Source organism: Hemitrygon akajei, chromosome 7, assembly GCF_048418815.1.
Source record: "Hemitrygon akajei chromosome 7, sHemAka1.3, whole genome shotgun sequence".
Classification (NCBI taxonomy): Eukaryota; Metazoa; Chordata; class Chondrichthyes; order Myliobatiformes; family Dasyatidae; genus Hemitrygon; species Hemitrygon akajei.
Window position 1 is genome coordinate 52,080,158 of NC_133130.1, and position 26,335 is coordinate 52,106,492.

A 26,335-nucleotide genomic window follows, 5' to 3' on the forward strand; every position below is an offset into this window, starting at 1 on the left:
CTGGATGAGTCTCTCGTGAGGGACTTTGTCAAATGCCTTGCTAAAGTCCATGTAGACCACATCCACTGCCCTACCCTCATCAATTTCTTTTTGTTACCTCTTCCAAAAACTCAATCAGGCTCGTGAGGCACGATCTTCCCTTCACAAAGCCATGTTGACTATCCATGAGTAGACTGTACTTCTCCAAATGCTCATAGATCCTATCTTTAAGAATCCTTTCCAGTAGTTTGCAGACCACTGACGTAAGACTCACCAGTCTATAGTTCCCAGTTGTCTCCCTATTACCTTGTTTAAACAAGGGAACTATATTTGCCATTCTCCAGTGCTCCGGCACTTCCTCTGTAGCCAAAGAGGATTCAAAGATCATAGCTAATGCTCCAGTGATCTCTTGTCTCAATTCCCACAACAACCTAGGGTGTATCATATCTGGCCCTGGGGATTTATCAATCTTGATGTTTTTAAGAAGATCCAGCACTTCTTCCGTAATCTCCACATTGTCCAGCACACAGGCCTGCTCTATTTCGACTTCACCCTGATCAAGATCCTTTTCACTTGTGAATACTGAAGCAAAGTATTCATTTAGGACCTCCCCAACCTCCTCCGCCTTCTTTATCCTTTAGCGGTCCCATCTTTGTTCTCATCATCCTCCTGTTCTTCACATACACATAGAACGTCTTGTGGTTCTCCTTAATCCTACATGCCAAGGCCTTCTCATGCCCCCTTTGAACCCGCTTAGCTCCTTCCTGGCTACCCTAAATTTCTCATGAGTCCCTCCTACTTCCTGCTTCTTTTATCTAACATATGCTTCCTTTTTCCTCTTGACAAGTTGCCTTACGTGTTTCGTCAGCCACGGTTCCCTTTTCCTACCATTTTTTCCTTGCCTCAGTGGGACAAACCTATCCTGAACCCAGCTCAAGTGGTCCCTAAACTTCTCCCACTTTACTTCTGTGCTTTCCCCTTTGAACATCTGTTTCCAATTTACTCTCACTAGTTCCTGCCTCATCCCTTCAAAGTTAGCCCTTCCCCAGTTAAGTACTTTACCTTTTCGTCTGATTATATCCCTTTCCATAGCTATGCTGAAGCTAAGGGAGTTGTGGCCACTCTCACCAACATGCTCCCCCACCAAGAGGTCTGTCACCTGACCAGGTTCATTACCCAGAACCAGATCCAGTATAGCCTCTCCTCTCGTCAGCTGGTCCACCTACTGTGTCAGCAATCCTTCTTGAACACACCTGACAAGTTCAGCCCCATCTGTCCCCCTTGCACTCAGGAGGTGCCAGACAATATGAGGGAAGTTGAAATGGTATCCATGGACCATTCAGAAATCTGATGATGGAGGGGATCTAGGGAACTGTTCCTAGAAAGTTGAATGTGGGTCGTCAGGGTCCTGTACATGCTGCCTAATTGTGATAATGAGAAGACAGCGTGTCCTGAATGATGGTTGCCGCCTTCTTGAGGCAGCTCCTTTGAAGATGTCGTCGATGGTAGGGAGGCCAGTGCCCATGATGGAGCTGGCTGAATGTACAATCCTTTGTGGCTTTTTGTGATCCTATGCAATTCCCTCTTTCCCCACCCCCAGCTACCCCCATACCAAACAGTGATGCTCTCCATGGTACATCTGTAGAAATGTCTTTGGTGATGTAGCAAATCTCCTCAAACTCCTAATGAAGTATAGCTGTTGGTGTGACTTCTTCACGATTGCATCAATATGCAGGCCCAGGATAGATCCCCGAAGAAACTTGAACACCTGTTCACCCTTTCCACTGCTGACTGCTCGATGGGGATTGGTGTCTGTTCTCTTGACTTCCCCTTCCTGAAGTACATCATCAATTCCTTGGACTTACTGACATTGATGCAAGGTCATTCTTGTGACACCACTCAACCAGCCAATCTATTTCACACCTGTACAGATCCTTGTCACTGTCTGAGATGCTGCCAACAGCAGTTTGATACTCTTATCAAACTCCACTTTAAATATACCCTCTCCAGCCATCTTTGGCAATGAATTCCATGGATTCACCAACCTCTGATTAATTAAAAAATATCCTCTTCTGTTCAAAAGAGACATCCTTGTATTTTGAGCCTGTGCCCTCTGGTCCTAGACTCTCCTACTACAGGAAATATCTTTTCCATGTCGATTCTATCTAAGCCTTTCAATATTGAATAAATTCAATGAAATGCTGCTTCAGTCTGAACTGCAGTGAGTACAGGCCCAGAGCCATCTTCATTCCCAGGATCATTCTCATGAACCTCCTCTGTGCCCTTTCTAATGCCAGCATACCCTTTCTACTATTTGCAGAGATAGTTTACAGTGGCCAATTAACCTATCAGACCCATCTTTGGGATATTGGACCAAACCAAGAACTGACAGGAAATCACATGGGCACAAGTGACACCATGCAGATAGTGTTGGAAATCAGGATTGAGTGTAGGCTACTGAAGCAGACTAGCTGTGACATTGTGCTGCAGTCTGTGAATTAGACTAGCTCCTCCTGCACTTTAGGTAGGCAGGATTGTTACATTTGAAGTGGAGTGGCTTTCTTTAAATCTTTTTCACCTGCCTCTCTATCAGCCCAGTAAAACCGAGAGACGTCAACAGGAGTAGAGAACATTGTATTTTTGCACATTATGCAAATTCACTGTGAATGTATAACAAATGCAATTATGCATTAATATAAGGTTAAGAAAATGAGTCTTTGAAGGAGTGAAAGAGGTAGTTATGAATTGCTGTGCAATCGGATGCTTTGTTTGTCTCATTTCACCTGTAACCAAATATTTGGATTAGCCTAGCAATAAGTGTGCAGTGATCGTTAGTTCTTTGTCCTTACTTTTGTTGGAAGTTAGCAATAGAATTATTGCTGAAAATATGTTCATGTTTTGGCTGTTATCGTTTTGATAACATCCCAGACTGCTACTGAAATACATTTTATTTTTTCTTGTTGCACCAAAGAATAGTTCACATTCTCATTCAAGTTTAATTGTCATTCAACCATACACGAATCCCTGTGAATGTAGCCAAGTGAAGCAGCGTTACTCTAGGGCCAAGGAACAACATGCAGTACCTACAGTCACACGCATCACAGGGCACACATTAGATAGCAAACACATATAAGATATCAGGAAAATACAGTTACACAAAAATATATAGTCCAAGACCCTGAGTCCATAAATGTTGCAGACATCAGGAGTCAAACACAATACAGCTTGTTTTCCACTGAGCGAACAGTGGGGGGCAGCACTGACTCCGGCCACGCCATCTCTGGTAGAACGCGTCGTGTCCAACGCCTCTCTCCTGGGCAGCTGTAAATGGGAGACGCTGCCACTTGAGACCTACTCCTCGCTGTGACCGTGCAGCTTCACCACCGTCCGCCCCTTCTGTCCACCAATAAATCAGTGAATCAGACTGGCAACATTCCACATTAACAGTGTCCAACAGGGTCTTACGATAGCAGGAAAAGTGACAAGATGATCACTTGCTGTTAGACTGCACACCACCTTCACACACCAACTCCTGCAACGCTCTCCGATGCGGGCCAAGTCCAGCACCTTCAGTTTCCCTGCCAATGAGCTACTCGCTAATAGGGTAGACCTGCACTACTTTAAGTTCTTGATGTCTAGCTGGGTCTTTTGATCATAAAAATATGTTTAAAAAAGGCAGAATGTAAGAAGGTACACTTGCCCACAAGGGTGACAGTAAAAAGTCCGATCAGTCACCAACACTAAGGTTAACAATATTCTGAGTACTTCAGTAAGTGTAAGTTGATCTTATCGAAAGCTAACACAGATCCTCAAGGTAAAGCATGCCGTCAACCTGACCCACTGAATGTGCTGCCGCTGGTACTCAGAACCCTTTATTGAAGAGGTGCACAACAATTGTAATAGTTTAAGGAAAAGTGTTTCCTTTCATTTAGTAAGTTGGTCTCTTGCATGTTGTGTGCTCGGTTTGTTAGAGAGCAAGTGAGAAGGCAGCAGATGTTCTCTGTTGAATACAAGGGGTTCCTTTATGTGCAGTGACTGATGGGGAAGTGAAGATAGAATCTCTTGTGTGGAAGGAATGTGGTGTTTTAGACAGGCCTCAGCAAGGGTCTGACACTTGTATTAGCTTGCAGGGGACGAAGGGAGAAACAGGTGCGCAGAGACACATGGTCAGGGGTTTCTCACACAGAAAGGACCACTTTGTTTGCATTTTTTTCATCTCTTTAGATTTGAGGTTAAAATACTTTCTCAATTTACTTCTGAATCATGTTATCAAAGCAGCATGGCCCAATCCATCAAACAAGAAAAGTATTTAACCTGCTGCACTCTGTTAATTAAAACCTATGATTATTGAAAACTTGCTCAGGCATTCCCAGAGCCAATGATGTTTAAAGCAAGTTTGAGAAATACACTGAAAAGGCATTTGAAAGTATGTTAAGTTTATTTTGGACTTACTGCAGTGCAATGCAAATGCAGAGCCATTGTTATTGTCAGTGGTGGGAAGTCAGAGTCATTGCACTTAAGTGGAGAAACCTCCTGCTACAACAAATTGGGGTAACGGGAACAATATAAAACCTATTTCTAGAAGACAGATAATGACCTCGTTTCTCTGACTGACTGTTTAATGGAGCTTTTGGGAGTCTATGGCAGTTTAAAGTTACACAGCTGAACTTTTAGTGACAGATAGGGGGCTGGCGGCTAACGATGGCTTTAGAACATAGAACATTACAGCACAGTGCAAGCCCCAATGTTGTTCCTCCCACTTAACCCAGTCTAAGAGAAATCTAATCCTTCCTTTCTACATAGCCTTCCATTTTTCTATCATTCATGTGCTCAAGAGTTTCATACGTGTACTTGCCTCTACCACCATCCCTGTCTTAGTGCTCAGTGTGCTCACCACACTCTGTATTTTTAAAAAAACTTGCCTCTGACATCCCCTCTATACTTTCCTCCAATCACTTGAAAATTGTGCCCCCTCATATTAGACCTTTCTGCCCTGGGAAAAGGTATCTGGCTATCCACTCGATCTATGCCTCTTCTAGTACCAAGGTAGAATGTATGTAACATTTTTAAAATAGATTCAAATAAAACAGTACTGTTCCTTCTAAAGGAACTAGCAATATCACAAACAAAAAGCTAGTATATAGATTGTAGTATATAGTTCATTGCAGTATTGTTTCTACTCTATACTCGCCATTGAGAAATGTGAAAGCCGGGGAGAGCTGTGCAGCTTCCGTCATATCCAATAGGAAGCGTTCAGAGCTGTACAGTTCTTATCAATGTGTGAGGTAACTCCTGTGTCAGTGGCTACACTCTCAGCATCAGTGTGCAGCCCCAAGTTTCACGTTTCATTTGCGACCCTTGACCAAGCCCACCCAACACTGGTCTTCGCAGACAGCCCCTCCACAGCAAACTCTGGGGAGATTTCATGCCTTTCATCCTGCAGTGCCGGGAGAATGGCACGAATCCCAGCTGGCATGTTCCTGGCACAGTGGCATTGGATTCCTGCCAGGTGCCTGGCTTGGCAACATGCTGCCTTAGCAGATGTTTTTTCTGAAGTATACGGGGTGGTATTCATGCCCATTAATGTTTGCCCTGGAGGATCTAGAGCATTGTTATGAATCAGCATTGTTATGGTGGTTATGCTAAGTGTGTTTCCAGTGTATAGCAGAATGATTATCATTGGTATTACTGGAAAAACAAGGTGCTTCTTGAAATTTCTGATGGAATTGATCATGGTGATTCATGTCAGAAAGTACTTCAGGAGGTCTGGGGAATTTAGTTTCCCAACAAAAATAATAATTCTAATGTTTTTGTGATGTAATTCTATCCCCTGAGCCAAAAATATGTGTTCTAAAAGCTAAAAATATCATTGACACTTTGTAATTTTACAAAGCCCTACATATAATGGGTTGGATTCTTTGTTGAAATTCCACACAGTTTACAAGAGCGGAGGGTGATAAAACAGGAGCCAAATGAAATTACTTTGCACTATCTATGTTCTTCCCTTATGAACTTTGTAACTATCAAAGATTTCAGTGCTTTTTTCTTTATTAGATTGAATTTTACCAATCCTTGGTTCAATCCAGATGCAAAAGGCCAACAAATACACTTGGAAATAAACTCTGAAAATACTTAAAAAAGCCCAAAAAGATTTGACAAAAGATCTTACCAAAGGTATCCAGCATTTATTCAATTATCAAACAAAATGTGCACTTTTGCAATGATGGGCTAGTTTCTGACATATTATTTCTATGAAACAATCCATAATTGAGCTGAGGTAGTATGTAGTATGGTAGGTGGGTGAGAGCTGCAGACTGGAACAGCTTCCCTCTCCTTCCCTCTGCCTGTATGTGGTAGCTTCTAGTACTCTGACTGAATTGATGTGATCTTACAATTTTTTTCTTGTCATGCTTTTGAATTGTAGCTGTTTGGTTTATGATGGTATTGGATTTGCTGACCACGAAGTTGTAAGCTCAAATGAAAGCCTTAAGCCCTATCCAATTATTAGATAGTTTGTGTGGATATATAGATATCACTAAAGGGAGGTTATACTGTAAATACCCAGTCTTCAAAGGACTAGCTCACTTCCTTGTTAATCCTCCAGGGCAAATTTAGCTGCCAATACCCACTGTTGGAGTGGTGTGTCTCCTCTCCCTACCAAGGAGGAGATGCTGCCAGCTAAGTACCTTAAACATAGTACATTTATTTTCAGCGATATTTAAATTTAAATCCAGGCAACATTCTTAAAACACAATTATAACTCTCAGATGATTTATGTCTTTATAAAATATTCCAAATTACAAACCATTTCAAAAATATGAAGGATTTCCAAAACACAGGTACAATTCCTATTAGCTAAAAAAGACATACCCATGAGTTGCAAATGAGCAAATCATCCATGGCAGAAATCAAAGGCAGAGGAATGAAGTCTAATTCACTGTTTCTGTCATTCTTCTTGATATTCTTGGACAATTCTTAAAAAGGCCTGGACTCCTTTCTACATTTGTACTGTTTCTTTGCAACTTGGTTTATTTCTCACACGTGAAACTTTTTCAGACACCTTTTAACAGAGTCTAAATGTTTCTTGAAGCAAAGATTCCAGATGCCCACAATGCTGTGAAGTTTTAGTACATAATGTTTTAGTACATAAAAACTTCCAACTATTAACAGATCAACTATTGAATATGCTCAGTGATGATACCCATCTGGTTTACAAGCTTTCTTGAACTAAACAACTTACCCAGTGTTCAAGCAAGGCAAATTAAATAACCCATTGTTATATACTGCACTTCTTGAACAATAAGCCCGGGCACAGTGGACCAGCATTCTATGTCCTATAGACATTGTGTGTTTGTTTGCAAAGTTACCCTTTTAACTGCACACTGATTATTGCTTGCCATTTACATTAAGCACTGAAGACTGGCACCCGTTTACAACAAGCAGCGAAACAAAGAATACTGGATGGAAGTGTAACTTACTAGAAGTGTCAACTGGTGTGCTTACAAAGCTGAGCTTGGCAAAAAGTAAAACGTTTCCAAGCCCTGGATAGTGTATATCCACCACAGGTTTGTTGTTCATACGCTGTGTTACCCAGCCTAATCAATGTTCTGCTGTTGTTTATGTGCTCCGAAGCACTGTGAAGAGCTAGTGAGATTGTGTCTACTGGCTAGATTTGTTGTAGCGGTTCCTGGTCCTTGCTCAGACAGGAGTTAATTTTAGCCATAACCAACCTGTTGAAGCACTTCCTTACAGTTGGTGGGAGTGCTTCCAGGCAATAGTCATTTGAGCAGCCCACCCTGCTCTTCGTGGGTACAGGTATGAAGTAGGTAGGAATTTTCACCACAGTTTTGCACTTGGTTGTGAATTTAAAGACTCTACACTTATGCAAAGACATGTCTTTTCTACAGAATTTGCATCCTATGGAATAGCACATTCTTCAGGATAGGGATATGGTTTTGAGCACTTTGATCTCCACTGAAGCAAAGTGAGGGACTTAATACAAAAGGAAAGATATTACTGAGCCCTTAAGCTAACCTGTACCCACTGTCAACCAGGTATCAATAAATTTCTCTTCTTCCCTTAGACAAATGGAACAAATTTGCAGCATTAGCCATGATTTACATTGCACCAGGTTCTGCTGAAGCTTTGTCTGCTTTAAGTCACCCCCAGTTACACAGGAATTCAGGAATGCAGGAGACCTGTACCCGCCACAAAACCGAGGGACTATTTTTGTGGCTTACAATCTCTTTGGAAAATACTAGTGTTCCCTGCTCTTTACTGCCTTAATAGCTAGGACCTGTGACCATGTACACTCTTTAACTGATCTAAATAAATCTAGTATGATCACACTTTCATGATATGTCTGACAAACATGGTTTCACCGAGTGCACAGGCTGGACAATTCCGCAAGTTCCTTGCGTGCACATTAGTACTGCATAAGTGTGCAAACACAGTCATACTTCTGGTGAAGCACCATTTTATTGTTATAAATTGTGTTCTCAGGGAGTCTCAGGATCAAGGACTTGATAACCTGTAGTTTTGTATGTGCTGAGGTGGCCAGTGGGAACCTCGTACTTGCCCACAGATAGGGAAGAAAGGAGCAGACAGCAGTCTGTCAAGTGGTGCACACCGATTGATTATACAGAGCTTCTGTGTGCTCTCAATGCACGTTCTCTGCATTCTCAATACCATCCACAAATGCTGCTTCATTTTGAGCAGTCAGTGATTCTCGTGATTGAGTGGGGCATTATTTATTTATTGGTTGATTGATTGAGATGGAGCATGGAATATTTCGAACCACACCGCCCAGAAATGCCCTATTAACCCTAGCCTGTTTACAGCACAATTTACAATGAGTAATTAACCTACTAAACAGTGCATCTTTGGGCTATGGGAGGAAACTGGGATCACCTGGAGAAAACCCATGCATTCCATGGGGATGATGTGTCAGATAGTGTCGCTGAGTTTCCCCAGTGCCGTCTTGCTGTTAACCATATCTTCAGGGCAGTGGACAGTAAACCTAATTTTCCAATGTGCATTACCATCTTAAAGTGGGGTACAGAGGGATGTATAAATAAGCCACGATGAAATGGCAACTCTAACTCGATGGGCCGAATGGCTTAATTCTACTCCTATGTCTTATGGTCTTATCCCGAGGAAGCTTTGCTCAGGACACAATTATTGTGCACAGTTGCCGTGTAAAACATGTATTGTACAGCGTTCAATCTCTCATATTCATGCTGAAAGATTATAATTTTAACATAAATTGCATGGGCAGAAATTTGCATTTTCTGAGGGAATAGAAAACTTGTTGCAAAAATATAATGATAAATTAACTTTTGAAGTTTGAGTCCATGAAATACAGAAATCTTTAAGTTCTAATGTAATAAACAGAGATATAACAAGCATATTTAAAGTAAATAATTTTGAAATAAATTGTGATATCTTTTCAAGTTCCAAATAGTACAATGTATAATATAAAATGCATTCAGTCCTGGTTAAAATATTTGTGTCATATTAATTTTAGTAAATAGAGTAGATTGGTGTTATTCAGCCATGGTTCCAGAAGACACTGTAACAGTTCAGAAAGTGTAGGAGGAATCTAGCATTGGATTAACATCCTAGATTAGCTGCCAGTACTTGTTGATACATTATAATCACACTGAGTCTAAGAATATATTAAACTTAAAATTTGAAGCAGTAACTGTTGACAGTTTTGTATTGGAGCAAAAATTTAGTAGAAGGATTTAAAATCTTCCTCCTTCCATCTAGAGATGATTGAAAAAATAGTTAACTGGTCCTTTGACAGAAGGCACAGGAATATTATATTTTAAAATACAGCAAATTGGTTCTGTCAGATTGCACTCCTTTTGTTGACAGCAGGAGGTTCAGCTGCTGTTAGTTTTTCTGGATTTGGATTTGAATATTTAAATACACAAGTGGTGGATTCGAGCTCGATTTCAATGTTAAGAGAAGTTTGGATGTACATAGATTGTAGGATTATGGAGGACCAAGGTCCCAATGCAGGTCATTGGGAGTAGGCCGTTTAAAAGGTTTTAGAATGGACTAGATGGGTCGAAGGGCCTAATTCTGTGTTATACTCCTCTGTCTCTGTGACACTTATCATTTGAAGCTAAACTGTTCCAAACCACCTGGGGTGCTACCTGTTATTTCTGCATAAGCCAGTTGCTTCGAAATCCTTTAAGAACAATCTATGATAGGATCATTCTTTCCTCTAATAGCGCTTAATGGTTTAAAGAAGTACTTAGTGACACTGTCGAAAGTCAGTTTTAAAAATAAGTGTATTCAGTTAAAGGAAACACTGGTATAACCTTATAAGGTTATATTCTTTTGAATATTGGTTTATGTCCAATGAACAATTTAAATGATATTAGAAGTACAAAATTAAAGAGCTGATATCTGCAGATTAATAAAGTCGAAGGGCACTTTGCCCTGTAGCACAAGAATGAGGATCCTCCCAGCTATTGACTCTTCATCTGTTTGCCATATGAGGAGTTTAAAGAGAGCCTTGTAATTACGGCTGGGTTCAGGCATGTTATCGCAATCTCTGTCAGTCATGTATGTAAACATTAGCCAAGGACATCTTCCTTAAACCAAGATTCTGATTAACAGTTCTAACACCAGGGCATTGTTTGGGGGAATGCTTGTTGTACATTTTAAATACTTTGCTTACTGTCACTTATGATGACTTTTATGAATACTTTTGACTTGGTTTTAAAGGGAATAATAACTTAACAAATTTCAATCTTCTTCAAAAGACTGCAGAGGGATATTAGTTTTATAATTAGGGATTTAGGAATCAGTTGCAATAATCAGTATTTCATATATTAAACTAAACTTGAAAAAGATGGCCAGTGAATTTTGAGTTACATCAAAGAATTTTGATTTGTACAATGGAATGGCCATCAAGTGTTATGTCACATTGAGCTAAAATTTACCTCCACTGTGACAATGGAAAGACAAAGCTGCTGTCAAAATTCTGTACCCATAACACCAACTCTCTCACTCATTCACTTCCAAGATACATCGAACTCATTGATTAAATACGCTGTACCTCATCCATGGTTTCATCATACCAAATCTCTTGTAAATTTCTTCCCTGTTCATACCCTGAATTCCTTAACCCTAGTGCATCCTATGTATTTGCCCATACCTTTGGTATGTCCCACTTTTTCACATTGACTCTTCTGTAATTGGTAGCTGTTTATTATAGTTACATGCACCAAAATATAGTGAAAAGTTTTCGTTGCATGCCATCCGGTCAAATCAACCGTTACATAATTACAAGCAACATACGCAGAATGCTGGAGAAACTCAGCAGTCCAGGCAGCATCAATGGAAAAGAGTACAGTTGACGGGCCGCGACCCTTCATCAGGACTTGGGGGGGAAATGGGGAGTCAGAGTAAGAAAGGGGGAGTAGGTGAAAGGTGAAACTGGGAGGTGGGAGGGTGAATTAAAGAGCTGGGGATTTGATTAGTGAAAGAGATACAGGGCTAGAGAAGGGGGAGTCCGATAGGAGAGAACGGAAGACCATGGAAGAAAGAAAAGGGGGGAGGAGCACCAGAGGGAGGCGATGGGCAGGCAAGGAGATACGGTCAGAGGGAAAAGGGGATGGGGAATGGTGAAGGAGAGGGGCCGGGGTATTAGTGGAAGTTCAGGAAATCGATGCTCATGCCAACAGGTTGGAGGATACCCAGATGGAATATAAGGTGTTCCTCTAATCTGAGTGTGGCCTCATCACAACAGTACAAGAGGCCATGGATGGACATATCAGAGTGGGAAGTAGAATTAAAATGGGTGGCCAATGGGAGATCCTGCTTCTTCTGTCGGACGCAGCATATATGCTTGGCAAAGCAGTTTCCCAATCTGCATCAGGTCTCACCGACATGCAGGAGGACACACCAGGAGCACCGGATACAGTAGATGACCCCAATGGAGTCACAGGTGAAGTGTCACCTCACCTGGAAGGTCTGCTTGGGGCCCTGAATGGTAGTGAGTGAGGAGGTGCAGGGGTGGAAGTAGCGCTTGTTCCACTTGCAAGGATAAATGCCAGGAGGGAGGTCAGTGGGGAAGGACAAATAGACAAGAGAGTTGCATCCCTGTGGAGATCAGAAAGTGGGGGGAGGGAAAGATGTGCTTGGTGGAGGGATCTCGCTAGGGATGGTGGAAGTTATGGAGAATTAAGTGCTGGACACAGAGGCTGGGGGGGTGGTCGGTGAGGACAAGAGGAACTCTGTCCCTGCTGGGTGGCGGGAGGATGGGGTGAGGGCAGACGTGTGCATAATGGAGGAGATGCAGTTGAGGGCAGCGTTGTTGGTGGAGGAAGGGAAGCCCCTTACTTCGAAGGAAGAGGACAACTCCTCAGTTATGGAATGAAAAGCCTCATCCTGAGAACGGATGCAGTGGAAACGGAGGAACTGAGAGAAGGGGATGGCATTTTTACAAGTGACGGGGTAGGAAGAGGTGTAGTCTAGGTAGCTGTGAGAGTCAGTGAGTTTATAAGAGACATCTCCAGAGACAGAGACAGTGTGATCAAGAAAGGGGAGGGAGTTGTCATAAATGGGCCAGGTAAATTTGAGGGTAAGGTGGAAGTTGGAGACAGGTTTGGCAGGAAGCAACACCAGTGCGGTTGTCGATGTAGCGTAGGAAAAGTTGGGGAGTGATGGACTGTTCCACCTGGCCAACAAACAGGCAGGCATAGCTGGGACCCATGTGAGTGCCCAGTGGCTACACCTTTTGTTTGAAGGAAGTGGGAGGAGCTGAAGGAGAAATTATTGAGAGTGAGGACAGATTCCACCAGATGGAGCAGAGTGATGGTGGAGTGGAACTGGTTGGGTCTGGTGTCCAGAAAGAAACGGAGAGCTTTGAGACCTCCTGGTGAGGATGAAGGCGTATAGGGACTGGACGTCCATTGTGAAAATAAGGTGATCAGGGTTAGGGAACTTGAAATCATTAAAAAGATCTAGAGCACGTGAAATGTCACGGATGTGGCTAGGAAGGAAATGAACCAGGGAGACAAAACAGATTCGAGGTATGCAGATATAAGTTCAGTGGGGCAGGAGCAAGAAGAAACAATGGATTTACCTGGTCAGGCAGGTTTGGGGATTATGGGAAGGAGGTAGAAATGGGAGGTGTGGGGTAAGGGAACTATGAGATTGGTGGCATTGGTTGGGAGATCCCAGAGTTAATGAGGTTGATGTTGGTGTGGATGATAATGGCCTGGTGCTCCTTAGTGGGGTCCTGTTTGCAGGGTAATAAAGAGGAGGTGTGTGACAGTTGTTCCCGAGCCTCAGCAAAGTAGAGGTCAGTCTGCCAGACTACTACAACACACCCCTTATCTACAGGTTTGATGGTGAGGTTAGGATTAGTGCTGAGAGAGTGGAGAGCAGTGCGTTTGAGAGGAGTGAGGTTGGAAATGGAGAGAGGGATGGTGAAGTCAAGATGGCTGATGTCCCATCAGCAGGTTGCAATGAAAAGATCCAGAGTAGGATCTTACATAATTACTTTGAGGTTGTTAAAAAGAGTGTGGGGGGGGGGGGGAGAATGCAGAATATAGTGTTTTAATTACAGAGAAAGTGCTGTGCAGGTGGACACGATGGGCAGACTGAGAGTTCTTTAGCGTGGAAGAGATCCACTCAATAATCTGATAATAGACAATAGGTGCAGAAGTAGACCATTCGGCCCTTCGCGCCTGCACCGCCATTTTGAGATCATGGCTGATCAATTACTATCAATACCCGGTTCCTGCCTTGTCCCCATATCCCTTGATTCCCCTATCCATAAGATACCTATCTAGCTCCTTCTTGAAAGCATCCAGAGAACTGGCCTCCACTACCTTCCGAGGCAGTGCATTCCACACCCCCTCAACTCTCTGGGAGAAGAAGTTTTTCCTTAACTCTGTCCTAAATGACCTACCCCTTATTCTCAAACCATGCCCTCTGGTACTGGACTCTCCCAGCATCTGGAACATATTTCTTGCCTCTATCTTGTCCAATCCCTTAATAAGCTTATATGTTTCAATCAGATCCCCTCTCAATCTCCTTAATTCCAACGTGTACAAGCCCAGTCTCTCTAACCTCTCTGCGTAAGGGATAGAAGTTGTCCTTGGGCCTGGTCATGTATTCTCATGGTTTTGTATCTTCTATCTGATTGGATTGGGGAGAAGAGAAAATGACCGGGTGAGAGAGGGTCTTTGAACACGTTAGCTTCTTTCCACGCAGCAGCAGCAAATGTAGACACTGTTAATGTAGGTTGGGGGAGGGAGGGGTGTTGATTTGTGTGATAAACTGGGCTGCATTCACAACTCTGCAGTTTCTTGTGGTCTCGGACAGAACAATTGCCAAACTAAGCTATGATGCATCTGGGTAGGATGCTTTCTATACGGTTTGAGGTTTATTCTTTGCCAAAAGAGGTTATATAAATCCAATTCTTTTGAAATTTGTGGTCTAGATTGTCTTCAAAAGTTGAGATTGCTTTTGTCTATTCAAAAAGGTTTTCCTGCAAACTAGTTACCTTTTCTGCACACATATGATGTGTGAATGTATGGATGTCTGTGTACTATTATCAGTTTATTATATTTCCTTAAGACATGGAAGGAGTTAGAATAATTTGACAATTGTACCCATTGATTCTCTGGTACAGGTCCCATCCCTCACCTCCATAATCTATTTTCTCTCTCATGTACTTCAGCTACCCCTTGATTTTTCCGCTGCCCAGCTACACTGAAGGGTAATTTACAGTGGCCAGTTAATTTTCCAGCACCTCTTTGGAATGTGAGAGGAAAATGGAGGGGGAGTTACCCTTCGCAGTGAGAACATGCAAGCTTTATTCAGACAGCCGGTGAAGTTAAGATTGAACTCTGCTCACTGGAGCCATTCATGCTGCAGCATTCTCCCCACTTGCTGTTGGATATCCCCAATCCTAACCCTCTGTCTGCTAATCACCACACACAGTACAATTTACAAACTTCACCCAGGCGGAAGCTCATGGAGAGAAGATCTTTGGGCGCTATTGCAGAGTCATTTTATTGCATTGGTGTTGTGTGAGATGGAACTTGGCAACTCACTTCTTTGCATCAGACTGTCACAGCCTCCAAATCTTTAAGTCTGAACACAGGACTTTTGCTGCACTTATTTTTAAAACTATTGTAAGGTTATTCATTCTGAGATATGGCAGGGATATTTTCTTCTTTTAAATTTAAAAAATACCAATAATGCTTGTAGAAATGTATTATTAATGCAAGTTTCAAGAAGGCAATTTAACCAAATGTGCAATATTTACATAGTATTGAATGAACAACTCCAAGTGCAAACATATCCATTTAAGGCGAGAAACTCCAAATCATGTCCTATCTCAACAACAGAATCATTCACGGTTATGTTTTGGTGAGCATTTGCCTTATGTACACTGACTTAAATTCTGGCTACTTCCAGACTTACTCTTTATAGTCATTGAATTTCCTAACTTTCTTTGAGGAAAAAGAAGTGGTATTTCTGTGTATTTTGAACTAAATTTATTTTACAGCTGAATGAAACATAAACTTTTCTGAAATTTGCTATAGAGATGCAATTTGAAAAGGCCATTTCAATATCCATCAGATTATTCACTTAAGAATTCTTTTTCTCATCCTGAAATCCTTCATTGTCATCCTTTCATTCACTCTAATTTTGACTATCGGAGTAAATTCAACGATCACCTCCTCACTTTCTAAATCTTGCTCCCTCATCACTTTTATTTTGCTGCATCACCCAAGTTAATGCCGCCCTAAATCCTACTATTTCCACCAGAGCCCTTAAGGTAATGGAACCTATGGTTCAGAATTTGCTTCACTGCGTTTTAATGGTGCTAACGTAGTATTCTTTGTCATTCTAATCCATGAAGATTGAGACCATTAGTTGCAAGATTTGCAAAGCCTAATCTCTGTCTAATGCTACACTCTTATTCCAATAATCCATCACCTGGCCTCACAGTCATAGCCTGTACACGTGGCTCTTGCAGGGACGAACATGGAATACAATCAGCATTCAGCCAGCCCTTGAGGACTTGTGCTGCTGTAAGAATTAGGGGTCAAAGGGACTTTAACAGGCTGCTGAGAACAGGAGGTATGCTTTTTGATCAAGACACTACCAGGTTTGCAGTTGGATCTACCTTGCGCAGTCCTGTCTATGGATGCCTGAACTTTGGGGTGATCTACAAGGTGAGCCCATTTCCATGCTTGCTTATATGCACTGACGGATTAGTCAATGCAGTCCTCTATCCCTGACGATGACGCTGGACAAGCCCGTTCTCATTAAATCTGTTTTAATAGGCACAGCACCATTATTTTTGAGTTATACTCACTGATTTTCCTAATTTTTAAAATGAATTTGGAAGTTTACTAATACATTAAATACCCTATCTTTTCATAAGAGTCAGCTGTTAGGTGAAAATGAGGGTGGTGGTGCTTATTTTCACTGCATTTCCAGGTGGATTAATATGCAGTCGAAGATATACATTAAGTATGTAGAAATATACTTCATTTTCATTAGCTAGGAAGAATCTCTGCCTGTGTGGGTTTCAATTAATAGAAAGTAGTCGTGTCGTGAAAATTCTAGAGATATGCAGTATTTATAGTGTTAGTGTTGTGTGGTTGGAAAACAGTCGATGTACAAGTGTCAGTCTGTAGTACATGTGATAACTCTTGGTAGCAACAATCAGTGAAAGCAGCTTTCCATATTGACAGCATTGTTCAGCAACAACCTGGTAAATGTGTTATAGCAACATGGTAGCTCATTATATGATCTTGGCATGTTACCATCAACATAACCATAAATGTACTAATGGTTCACTGTAAAACAACAGCTGATGCAAATTTCTACATAGCTCTTTGTGGAAAAGAGATTCCGTCAATATTGTATGAAGATCTCCTTACTAGTAAATATAACTTAAAATTAGAACTCTTGTTCAGCCAGTATCCCTGGGCAGCGTGCACATTAAGCACAAGCACCACTGGCTGTTTCCTTTGTGTTATGATAGTGATCTATATTGAGGCCAGCAACCAATTCTTCAGGCTTTCTTCCAAAATAAGACTTACTGTTTAGCTTTGTGGGTAGACAGATAGATTAAGATGGTTAGGGAATGAAAATTAATCCTCAAAATGCCTGCTCTCCATCTCCCCCTGGTGTTCCCCTCCCCCTTTCTCCCTAGGCCTCCCATCCCATGATCCTCTCCCTTCTCTAGCCTCATATTCCTTTTGCCAATCAACTTTCCAGCTCTTTGCTTCATCCCTCCCCTCCTGTCTTCTCCTATCATTTCGGATCCCCCCCCCCCCACTTTCAAATCTTTTACTATCTCTTCTTTCAGTTAGTCCTGCCGAAGGGTCTCAGCCCGAAATGTCGACTGTATGTCTTCCTATAGATGCTGGCTGGCCTGCTGCGTTCCACCAGCATTTTGTGTGTGTTGCTTGAATTTCCAGCATGTGCAGATTTCCTCATGTTTGTCCTCAAAATATTTGCCACTTCTTTAGGTAATACATCTTGAAGACTTCTTGCCATACTCTTCAAATAGTTCCACAGGGAGAACACTGACTCAACTGTTTCCTCCTCCTGTACTTTCTTGCCTCATGCTAATAATTGCCCTAATGTGATGGTTTGTATTAAAGAACTAGCCGAGAAAAACCAAAATAAAAACAGTTATTGAGTTATTTTTAGTTTCTCAAAGGACAATCAGCACTTGACAGTGATATTGTGTTTTCATAATTTCAGATATCAGTATTACCTTCAAGTAAAGAAAGATGTGCTTGACGGGCGACTTCCTTGTACGTTGGAGCAAGGCATCAGGCTAGCTGGTTTAGCCGTGCAAGGTCAGTGTCTAATTGCAGAATTGCTGCCTTCCATTATTCATGGTGGCAGAACTGTTTTGTTCTCTGAAATGAATGCCATAAACTGAATTTTAATTCAACTATTTTACAATGTAGTCACCAAATTCCTTTCCCGTTCATTTACATCATCTCTGATGGCAACGGAGCTGGAGATTTGACCGTGGATAAGTATTAGTGAAGACTGAAGCTGACACTTCTGGCTGAATTTTAAATCCCAAAGTGTTTGAGTTGATGTTGTGGCAGAAGGTAAAATCTTCACAGTTTGGAAAGGGAGTGGAAGCTGTGGCAAGCCTTCTTCCATCAGGTTGCAGTGGGGTTGTGGCTGCTTCACTCATGAGAAGCATGTTGCTCTTAAGTTATTATAATAAGGCTGCCTAGTTTTAATACAGCTGTTGTTCTATGTTTAGCTACTGCTAGGTGCATTTCTCTGGCTTTGAAATGGGTTAGCTTCAAGGGGAAAGGTTGAGGTGAATTCATGATGTAAATATATATATTTGCATCATTTCTGGAGGCTGGAAGAATTGGTACCTCATGCTGACCTGCAAATGACCCTCTTGGTTTGACAGCTGTCTACTTAATCATCAGTTTTTCTTGCTCTGTTCCAACTTTACCCCACCCAGCATGCCTTCTGCCATTTAACTAGGATCTGCTTGATGGTAGGCCTATCCTTGCAAACAACTATTGTACACCACAGTCCAAGGCTCTGCTTCTCCAGCAATCCAAAACTCTTCATCCACCATGACATATACCTACTCATGTCAGCTTCGGCCATTTGAATTAAGCCACACATTTAAAAGGTCCTTTAATCCAGAAAACCCACTGAAAAATGCTCTGCAGTTGAATTAACTGAATGAAATTTAAGAAACCATAATGTAGCCTATCTCCAGGCTAAATTCTAGACCGATGTGTTTAATATTCATTTCTGTTGGTGCTGCCTGACCCAAATTCCTCCAGCAACTTGTGTGTTGTGCTTTAGATTTCCAGCATCTACAGAATCTCTTGTGGTTACAAATTCTAGGTCAATACTACAGGTTCCAAACATCATATTTAAGCTTGTCAGTGGTATGAAATCAACCCGTTGTTCTCAACCAACAGCAATCAGATGTGTATATAGGCAGAATGCTAACAACTGGAAATCTAATACATCTCCTCTCCTGTCAGATTCTTTCCTTTCCTGACCTTTCCATCCCATCCGGCCTCACCTATCACTTTCTAGCTATACTCCTTCCCCTTCCCCCACCTTTATATTCAGGCATCTTTCCCCCTTCCTTTCCAGTCCTGAAGAAGGGTCTTGTCCCGAAATGTCAACTGTTTTGTTCATTTTCATGGATACTGCCTGACCTGCTGAGTTCCTCCAGCATTTTGTGTGTGTTGCCTCTAATACATTTTGCCTTCTTTATGAACAGTACAGTTTCTTTTTGAACCTACAGAGTGTGTGTGACCTTTTGATCATAAAGATGCTTGCTGTACCTACCTGTGTACTTGCAGTTACATTCATGCTCCTGCATTCATTTTCTTTTTCCCCTCTATCTTTCTTTCAAGTAACTTTGTAAAACAGGAAACCAGTGTTGACTTCTTTTTATCTTACTTCTTATTTCAGTTGCTGAGGACCACTTTTTAAATTTAGCCGCCAGGTAACAAAATCGAAATGGAAATCTGAAAAAAAAAATAGAAAATGCTGGAAGCACTCAGCATTCCCAGTTTGGATAAAGGGTTGCAAACTAGAAATGTTAATTTCGTTCCACAGATGCTTCTTGAGTTGTGGAATACTTCCAGCACTGCTTATTTCCATGAGTACTGATTTTTCTGCTTTCTGGTCTCTAGTCTCAGTAGTCCATAAGCATTTATAAACTGACCATCTAACAAACCTGAGCGGCCCTGTGATCCGTTGCTGCCTTGTTTAGATGAGGGCTGGAGACTAACTTTCATGGGATTGCAATTAGCATGTGGTGTTCTCATTCTGTACAGTGAAATGCACAGGAAATTCTGGAATATCAGGAAGCAAGTTTAATAATATTACAACCACTTGAAGCATGAATTTCTCAAAAAGCAAACTAAATCCGTATCGGCATTAATGTTAATGATATTTGGAATTTTGCTTTGTCTTCCCTTTATTGGCAGATAAGCAAAATAATAGTTATGATCACAGCATAATCAGTTTTGAATATGAATTAGCATAAGCTGGATTTGGTTTTCAAATACTGTTCTTCCATTTATTTGAATATTATTACAAAACCATTGATCTGAGTCTGGATAGGAGTAGAATTTTTGAATGAAGGAATGCACTGCTGCTGACTTTCTAGTCCTGCATGAGTTTGATTGGGTGATTTTAGTTATATAGTGGATTCCGGTTACTTGCTAATGTGGGACCGTTCTTAAGGAACAAAAACTAATTGAGACAAAAGCCAGGCTTCCCATTGTTTCTTCAGGACATTATGCCACTTAATTCGGAGAGGAGACTTGCGGAACAGTTTCTAACTAGCGTCAGTCACATGCAGCTGTGTGGCTGGCTGGCAGATGCTACATCCTGCCTAGAGTGAGCTTTTTTTAAATAGCTTCAGCAATGTGATTTGTGTTCAAAAAGCAGTGATTTTTGTTATTGATTGCTCTCGATAATTATTCCTGCTGAATAAATAATTATAATTCAAAACCATTTTGCTTACTGCAGCTTCAAGCATTCAGGCTTGGAGATGTCAGAAATGGCTTAGAGTGAAAATGAAATGATTTCAGTACTTCAAGACATCAGGAATACGAAGAATTTGGAAGAATCTATTGACAGTCATCTTGAATGTTACAATGAAAATGAAGAATTAAAGCATACAATCATTGATTGCATTGAATGAAGGCAGTTCATTTTCTGCAAGAGGTGTCTGTGTTGATTTTGTTCATGTGTACACACTGGGTGAATCCCTCCATTGATAACTCTTTGGAACTAATGCATAGCTTTGTAGTATTGTAGTACTATTGGTAGTGTTTAATTTGTTCTGTATTTCATTTAAATACATAATTTGCTACTCAGTTTATCTTTTTTATATACCTTTTAAACTATTTCCATGAAACTTTGGGCTAATTGGTGCAGCCACTTAATTGGGTGAAAGTGTACTGGTCCGGATGAGTCCCAATTAACCAGAAACCAGTGTATATTATTATCCTTAATGCCACCATCCACTGACGATCACAGATATAGAAAAGCCATTTCAATGAAGTAAAACTGATCATAACTGGGACTTGGGCATCTTTTTCAGAGATAATTTACAGTTTAAAACTTACTTGCAGCATTTTCCAAGAAATAGATTTTATAGGCAAAGGATTAAATAGATAATACTTTGAGAACGTAAGTCCTACATTTTCCAATGCTAATGGCAATTCATTAATCATTAGAAAAGCTGAAGCTATAAACAAAACTCTGTTGCTGGTAGAGTATCTCTAACAGTGAAAGTGGTTTGGAGAATTGAGCATACGAGTTTAGCCTTACTTTCCATTGATAGCAGTACCTTGCAAGGTGAGCGATGAAGCCCAGCAAATGTGTGTCTAATGATTGGGTGCTTAAAGCTCAGAAGCCAATTAATTGGTCTAATGAAGTGCCTGTTGCATCACACTGGTGAGATAAGACGTACAGTTGATAGCTTGAGCAGTGTTACATCTGTGTATATATTTAACTCCATGGTTCCATTCTTATATATCCAGTTACACAGAAAGGATCACCTTGATTACCACTGCATATGCACATTATTACTTTTAATGCCCCATAGGAACCTAATTTGGGCTCCCTTGTTTTCTCAGCTGCATAGCGTCTCCCAAAAATATCATCTGAACATCGTGTCTACTTTCACACATGGTGATGAAATTTAGCTCCAGTCCACCACTGCCATTACTACTCTTGAACCATCTACTCTATCATATATAAGCAGAAGTTACTTCTGACTAAGTAATAGATGCAGGTATGAAAGTGATGAGTACACTCACCGAACTGGATTTTACCAAATGGACCAAAACATTCGCAGGGCTGCAGGCTATGTACAATTGTGCAAAGCTCTGTAATATCCTTTTTAAACTTTTTTGCACCTCTTGTTATCTTCAAGGTATCTCAAAATCTAGGTCTTTGACTAAACTTTCTATGATTCACTTTTTGTGGATTTGGGGACAAATGTATACACCTGAGTATGACTCACTCAGTTCCTCAAGCCTGTTCTGGTACTATACAATGTATTACTGCTCAGTTTGCAACCTAAACTACACATTTCTCTCTCGTACACCACAGTCCACACCCATGATTACAAAGACTCTATCTACCTACGACTTTTAAAGATTCTTTTCAACACCTTTTGAGGAAGAGTTCCAAAGAGTCATGATTTTCTGAGAGAAAAACATTCACCTAATCTTATTAAATGGGTGACTCCTTACTTTTAGACAGTGATGACTAGTTCTAGATTCAACCACAGGAGGAAATATCTTCTCAACATTCACCTAATCAAGATCCCTCAGGTTCCTTGTTTCATAATTTTCCTGTGTGAAGTGTCTTGGAATGTTTTCCTATATTAAAAACACTGAAGTACAAGTTATCTTCACAATCCAGACTGACATTTTGATGGAGTCCTGAGGGAATAACTATACGACATTATAGCAGAATTAGGCGATTCTGGCCCCCCGATTCTGTTCCGTAATTCCATCATGGCTGATCCATTTCCCTCTCAACCCCATTCTCCTGCCTTCTTCCCGTAACTTTGACACCCTTAATAATCAAGAATCTATCAGTCACTGCTTTAAGTATGCAAAGGGACAGCCTCCACAGCAGTCTGTGGCAATGGAATCCATAGACTAACTACCCTCTGGCTAAAGAAATTCCTCCTCATCTCTGTTCATCCCTTTATTCTGAGGCTGTGCCCTCTGGTCTTAGATGTACCCACTACAGTCATCCTCTGCACATCCACTCTATGTGGGTCGTTCAATATTCGATAGGTTTCGATGAGATCTCCTCTCATTCTTCTCAACTCCTGTGAGCACAGTGTTAGAGCCTAAAAAATGCTCCTCATACATTAACCCCTTCATTCCCCGATTCATTCCCCGATTCATTCTCGTGAACCTACTCTAGATCAACTCCAACGCGAGCAAATCTTTTCTTAGATAAGGAGACCAAAATTTCTGAAAATATTCCAAGTGCGGTCTGCTCAGATTTGGGTGTCTGCGACCTTCACTGCAATTTGCCTCTGTGTAATGGACTGAAACTATGGGCCTGTTTCTGCTGCTCACAGCTTTGGGTCTGTGGACTCAGATGCTTGCTTTATTGTTTGCATGATTTGATTTTTTTCCTTGCTGTGATTTGGGTGTTGGTCTTTTTTAAAACTGGGATCTTTTCAGTTTCTTCTTTTCTGGCTGCTGCCTGTAAGCAGACGAATCTCAAGGTTGATTAATTTATACATACTTCTATAATAAAATGTACCTTGACTTTGACCAATGTCTTATAAAGCCTCAGCATTACATTCTTGCTTTTATATTCTAGTCTTCTCGAATGCTAACATTGCATTTGTCTTCCTTACCATTGACTCAACCTGCAAGTTAACCTTCAGGAAATCCTGCACAAGGACTGTCAAGTTCATTTTTACATCTGATTTTTGAACTTTCTCTCTGTTTAAAAAAAATAGTCTATGCCTAAGTTTCATGACCAGGCACTTACCAACACTATATTCCATCTGCCACTCCTTTCCCCATTCTCCTAATCTGTCCAAGTCCTTTGGCAGACTCCTTGCTTCCTCAACACTACCTGCCTCTTCTCCTGTCTTTGCATCATCCTCAAACTTGGCCACAAAGTCATCAATTTCATCATCCAAGTCATTGATGTGTAACGTGAAAGAAGTGTTCCCAACACTGACCCCCTGCAAAACACCAGGAGTCACTGGCAGGCAACCAGAAAAGATCCCCTTTATTCCCACTCTTTGCATCCTGCCTGTCAGCCAGTTTTCTATCCATGCTAATATTTTTCCTGTAATACCATTGGCCCATATCTTCTTAAGCAGCTTCATGTGCAGCAGCTTGGCAGTCGAAGTAAGCAACATCCATTGACTCTCCTTTGCCTATCCTACCTGCTATTTCATTGAAGAATTCCAACAAGTTTCCTCTGAAGCAAACCATGCTGACTTCGGCCTATTTTATTTATGTACCTGCAGGTACCCCAAAAGTTCATCCTTAATGATGGACTACAACATCTTCCCCACCACTGAAGGCAGACGAACTGGCCTATAATTTCCTTTCTTCTGCCTCCCTTCCTTCTTAAAGAGTGGAGTGACATTTGCAATTTTCCTGTCCCTCGCAAGTATTGTGATTCCTGAAAAATCAGTATCAATGCCTCCACAATCTCTTCAGCTAGCTCTTTCAGAACCCTGGTGTATAGTCAGTCTGGAGCAGGTGAGTTAACTTCCTCCAGACCTTCCAGCTTCCCTAGTAATAACAACAACACTCACTTCTGCCCCTTGCCACACTCAAATTTTGTGTCTTCCAGAGTGAAGGCTGATGCAAAATACTGACTAAATTTGTACGCCATTTCCTTGTCCCCCATTACTACCTCTCCAGCTGTCCAATATCCATCCTCGCTTCTACATATCTGAAAAAAATTTGGTATCGTCTTTTATATTATTGGCTAGTGTACCTTCATATGTTATCTTTTCTCATTTTATGGCTTTTTTTAGTTGTCCTCCATTGGTTTTAAAAATCCTTCTAATTCTCTAACTTCCCACTAGTTTTTGCTATATTATATGTATCCTCACATTTCCTTTTATGCTGTGACTTTCCTTGTCAGCCATGATTGCCTCATCCTCCCTTTAAAATACTTCTTTACCTTTAGTATTTATCTACCTAGCACTTTCTGAATTGCCCCCAGAAGCTCCAGCCTTTGCTGTTCTGTCATCATCCTAGATAAGTGTCCTTTTCCAATCAAGTTTGGTTCGCTTGTCTCTCGTACCTCTGTAATTCTCTGTACGTAATTCTAATAATGGCACATCTGACTTCAGCTTTTCCCTCTCAAGCTTCAAGGTTAATTCTATCATATTATCACTGTCTCTTAAAGGTTCTTGTACCTTAAGTTCTCAAATCAAATCTGGTTCATTACACAATACCCAATCCAGAATTGCCTTTTCACTAAAGGGCTCAAACACAAGTTTCTCTTAAAAAACTATTTCGTAGGCATTCTACAAATTCCCTCTCTTGGGTTGCAGCATCAACCTGATTTTTCCAACCTATCTGCATATTGAAATCCCCTATGACTATTGCAACATTACTCTAATCTATTTACATGCCTGTCCTATCTCCCCCTGTAATTTGAAGCCCACATCCTGGCTATTGTTTGGCAGCCTGTATATTACTCCCATTAGTGTATTTTTACCCTTGCAGTTTCTTAACTTTACCCACAAGATTCTGTGTCTTCAGATCCTATGTCACCTCCTCCTAAGGATATGATTACATTTTTTTAACCAACTGAGCCACCACACCCACTCTGCCTACCTGTATCATTGGATGTTAAGCTTCCAACTATGATTCACTTTCAGCCACAGCTCAGGGAAGTCCACACATCACACCGGCCAAAACTACGCTTCAAAATCATCAGCCATATTCTGTATAGTGTGCATTCAAATATCACACCTTCAGTCTTGTATCCCTTCTCAATTTTGCCCTACCATCTTCCTGTCCTTCCTCACAGTCTCACTACACACTGCATCAATTTGTACACCAACTGCCCTGTTCTCAGCCCTATCACTGCAGTTCCCACCCCCCGTCAAATCAGTTTAAACCCCCCCCAAACAGCTCCTGCAAACCCGCCTGCAAGGATATTGAACCCCCTCGGTTTCAGGTGTAACCTGTCTTTTTTGTACCGGTCATACCTTCCCCAGAAGAGATCCCAGCGATCCAGAAATTTGAAACCATGCCCCCAGCACCCATTCCTCAGCCATGCATTTATCCGCCAAATCATATTGTTCTTCACTGGTGAATGGCACCGGTAGCAATCCAGAGATTACTACCCTGAAGATCCTGGTTTCAGCTTTCTACCTAACTTCCTCTATGCTCTCTTAAGTACCTCATCCCTTTTTCTACTTTTGTCATCAGTACCAATATGTACCAAGAATTGTGACTGTTCACTCTCCCACTTTGTGGGCCCGATTCAAGTCACCCCTGACGCTGACACCTGGCCAGCAACGTGCCATCTTTCACATCCACAGAATCTCCTGTCTGCACGAACAAAGGTCTAGCTATTCAGATGTGTTGTTAAAAACATGTTCATCTGCTCTCTCAAATGATAGTAGAAGACCAGAGGCCACTGTTCAGGTATTCTTGGTGTCTTTGCCAATATTACTAACAGAGTGTCTGGTTCCGAAAGTGCAGCATGTGGGGGCCTGGTGATTCTAAACTAGCTGCTGCCTTCCTACATTAGAGCAATGACTAAACTTTAAGGATTCCATTGCTTGTAAAGAATTTTGGATTGTCTCAAA

General features: G+C 41.3%; 1 protein-coding gene across 2 annotated transcripts in view; it reads left to right on the top strand.

The window, feature by feature from the left end:
* LOC140730441 (tyrosine-protein phosphatase non-receptor type 14-like) overlaps nucleotides 1–26,335 on the top strand; it is a 256,024-nt gene that overhangs the window by 150,383 nt on the left and 79,306 nt on the right. Inside the window, exons 1-2 of one of the 2 annotated variants that reach the window (XM_073050850.1) lie at nucleotides 16,098–16,196; nucleotides 17,743–17,840. Coding sequence is in view for 1 of the 2 variants with exons in the window: in XM_073050849.1 (XP_072906950.1) it covers nucleotides 17,743–17,840 (98 nt within the window). In the remaining variant the exon portion in view is untranslated. Of the gene's footprint in view, nucleotides 1–16,097; nucleotides 16,197–17,742; nucleotides 17,841–26,335 lie in introns of those variants that run through there. The other variant, XM_073050849.1, reaches the window with a different exon arrangement.